General features: G+C 69.7%; 1 protein-coding gene across 1 annotated transcript in view; it reads right to left on the bottom strand.

Moving 5' to 3' along the window:
- Positions 1 to 330: 330 nt before the first annotated feature.
- EMIHUDRAFT_252746 (hypothetical protein) overlaps positions 331 to 2,705 on the bottom strand; it is a gene marked incomplete at both ends in the record, with an annotated part of 4,125 nt that continues 1,750 nt past the window's right edge. Inside the window, 6 exons of the mRNA XM_005787182.1 lie at positions 331 to 507; positions 575 to 712; positions 783 to 898; positions 1,147 to 1,276; positions 1,412 to 1,948; positions 2,021 to 2,474. Of these exons, the coding sequence (XP_005787239.1) occupies positions 331 to 507; positions 575 to 712; positions 783 to 898; positions 1,147 to 1,276; positions 1,412 to 1,948; positions 2,021 to 2,474 (1,552 nt within the window). The remainder of the gene's footprint in view (positions 508 to 574; positions 713 to 782; positions 899 to 1,146; positions 1,277 to 1,411; positions 1,949 to 2,020; positions 2,475 to 2,705) is intronic.

Genomic DNA, 2,705 nt, shown 5'->3' with positions numbered 1-2,705 from the left:
GATTCAAGCTCGGCCCCCCGGGCAACCGCTCAAGACTCCCCACCGTGAGGGTCCGCGCGCCCGACCCCCCCTTCGAAGAGGATCCCAAATTCGGGGCGAGGCCCAAAGAGCGGGAGCCCCGCCGAGAACGCTCCCGAGAGCGTCAAGGAGTCCTCCCTGCTCCACCGAAGAGCCCACCCGGCCCTCCGATGGAGGCTCTCCCCGACACTGAGGCCCCCGGGCCACGGGGGCCGCCGGGCCTCCTAGGGGACTGGTGCGCCGCGGAGGAGGTCGACGAAGAAGCAGTGCGCCTGTGGTGGATGAGGAGCCGGGTCCGCTGTGAATGGGTAGCTAGTGAGTCCGTTGAGGCTGCGCCTGGTGGTTGAGCAGCTCGATCCGCGTCGAGCGGTCGTAGAGCATCGTGGCGGCCCACAAGTACAGCAGCGGCGTGCTCAGCTCGGCCGTCGGCGAGGAGGAGAGCAGCTTGAGCACGTAGGGGAAGATGCCGACGCCGAGCGTCTCCCGCACCTCCATAGAGAGACGTGACCTTTGGGTGGGGCCGAGCTCAAGGCTGTGTGAGCAGCGTCTCCCGCACCGCAAAGGGGCCGAGGGAGACGTAGCGGCCGAGCAGGAGCAAAGAGGCGTAGCGGTGCGTCGGAGAGAGCAGCACCTGCAGCAGGATGGGCAGCTGCTCCGGCGCCGCCGCATCCGCCGCGCCGCGCGAGAGCCAGACCTGATTCGTAATTGGAGGGAGGTGACTCAAAGCATTCGTCAAGGCCCGCCGCGCCGCGCGAGAGCGAGACTTCGAAGGCTGTGAGCTGCTCGGTGAAGAAGGAGGAGGGTGGCACCGCCGGCGGAGAGGGAGAGCAGGACGGGCCGCCAGGCCGTGCGAGGCCCGCACCGCCCTCCGGGCTCGCGCCTGAGGCGCCTCGCTCGTCGCCCGCGGCTGCGCTGGGCACTCGGGACGGCGGCGGCGCTGCTGCGGCGAGCTGGGTGAGGATGGCCTGCGAGACGTGTCATGGACGTGTCATGGACGTGTCATGGACGTGTCATGGACGTGTCATGGACCGCCAGGCGAGCTGGGCCTCGGCGGCGAGGTCCCAGGCGCCCCACAGCGGGTGACCGTGCGCCTAGAACACATCCATCACACGTCCGTGACGCGTCCACGACACGTGTCCCGCGGCGGCTGGCCGTGCGCCTCTGGCAGCGGCGGCGAGGAGATTGGGTGGAGGTCATACCGCGCAAACACGCGCTGCGCGAGGAGAAAGTTGCGGCAGAGCGAGGCGAGGAGCATGTCCTGCCGATGCACACGCGAGGAGTGAGCTCTTTGGACGAGTTGCAGCTGCGGCAGAGGGAGTGAGGAGCTGTCCTGGCGGAAGAGGCGGCGGAAGAGGTCGCGCGGGAGAGTGGCCCACGCGATGGCGTCGGTCACCGCCGTGAAGATCCAGTTGAGCTCCCCGGCAGGCGTGCGCCGCTCCGACGGCGAGCCAGGCACCCTGCGACGAGGACGCGCCGAGATGCGCCGAGATGCGCCGAGATGCGCCGAGATGCCAAGCGAGGCGCGCCTCTCGAGCAGCTCGTCGGGCAGCGCCACGAGGCCATCGCGCCGGACGAACGAGAGGGCGACGCGGAGCGGCGAGGTGAGGCAGGCGGTGAAGAGGTCGGCGGGCAGCTCCGGCGAGGTTGGCAGCTCCTCGTGCGCGGCGCAGGCAGAGAGCACGATCACGTCGTGGCCGACTTTGGGCGCCGCCTCGCCCGCCCGCCCCATCGCGGCGAGCGCCTGAGGATCGCAGACACATGTCAACGGGACAGCACACGAGTGCCAGCCCTCCCCTTCGGGCGGCGCCTCGTTCAGCCGCCCCGCGTTGTGGCAGTCAAAGACGAGGACGCACGGCGTGCCGAGCCACGAGAGCAGGTCGAGGATCGAGACGGGGTGGTACTGGGTGAAGGTGCGGTTGAAGAGCCAGACCTAGCGAGAGGGAGGACGAGTCGTCCACTCCAGCTGCTCCGGGAGTGAAGCTGCGCGGTGGAAGAGCCAGACCTCCCCGTTGACTGTCGGCCGCGGCACGCCGTGACCGTTAAAGTGGAGCAGCAGCCGCTCGTCGCGGCCGGGACTCGCGCGGCGCAGCGAGGCGCACCACTTCCGCACCTCCTGCGCCGTCGGGTCCAGGCACGCCCGCACGGTCTTCGTGCCGCGCGGCTGCCACTGCTCGTACTGCTGCTGGAGCGCAGTCGCGATCGCCTCGATCGCCTTCTGGCCCGCGACCGGCCCGGCGAGCGGGTCGAGCCAGCACTCGAGCCTCGCGCACGGCGTCGGCTTGGTCACGTCGGGCGGGTCGACGCCAATGTTGAGCGCCAACACGAGCACGAGCGACGGAGTCTTCATCCGCTCGCGCATCCGCCACGCGGAGATCTCGTCGCCGCGCTCCTCGCCAGGCCATCCGCCCTCGTCCGGCAGCGCGAGCAGCAGCTGGTGCTCGTGCAGCATCCGGCGCCTGCGGACACGCGAATCGGCCCTAGCACTGCTGCCGACCGCGAGCCGGTGGCCTCGCGTGTGCGTGTATCGTGTGTGTGCCCGCGCTGGAACATACTGTTTACATATTACAAGAAAAGATGGCCTTTCTCATCACTGCCCTGGCCGCTGGCGCGCCCCCACGAGAGGCACTGGTGGTCTCTGGTGCACGGTGTCGCGTGCGTCGGTGTGCTCGGTCCGGCGGGTCGGCGTC

Source organism: Emiliania huxleyi, assembly GCF_000372725.1.
Source record: "Emiliania huxleyi CCMP1516 chromosome Unknown EMIHUscaffold_1440, whole genome shotgun sequence".
Lineage (NCBI taxonomy): Eukaryota > Haptophyta > Isochrysidales > Noelaerhabdaceae > Emiliania > Emiliania huxleyi.
The sequence above is the reverse complement of the archived record's forward strand: the minus strand, read 5'-3'. Positions and strand labels throughout refer to the sequence as shown.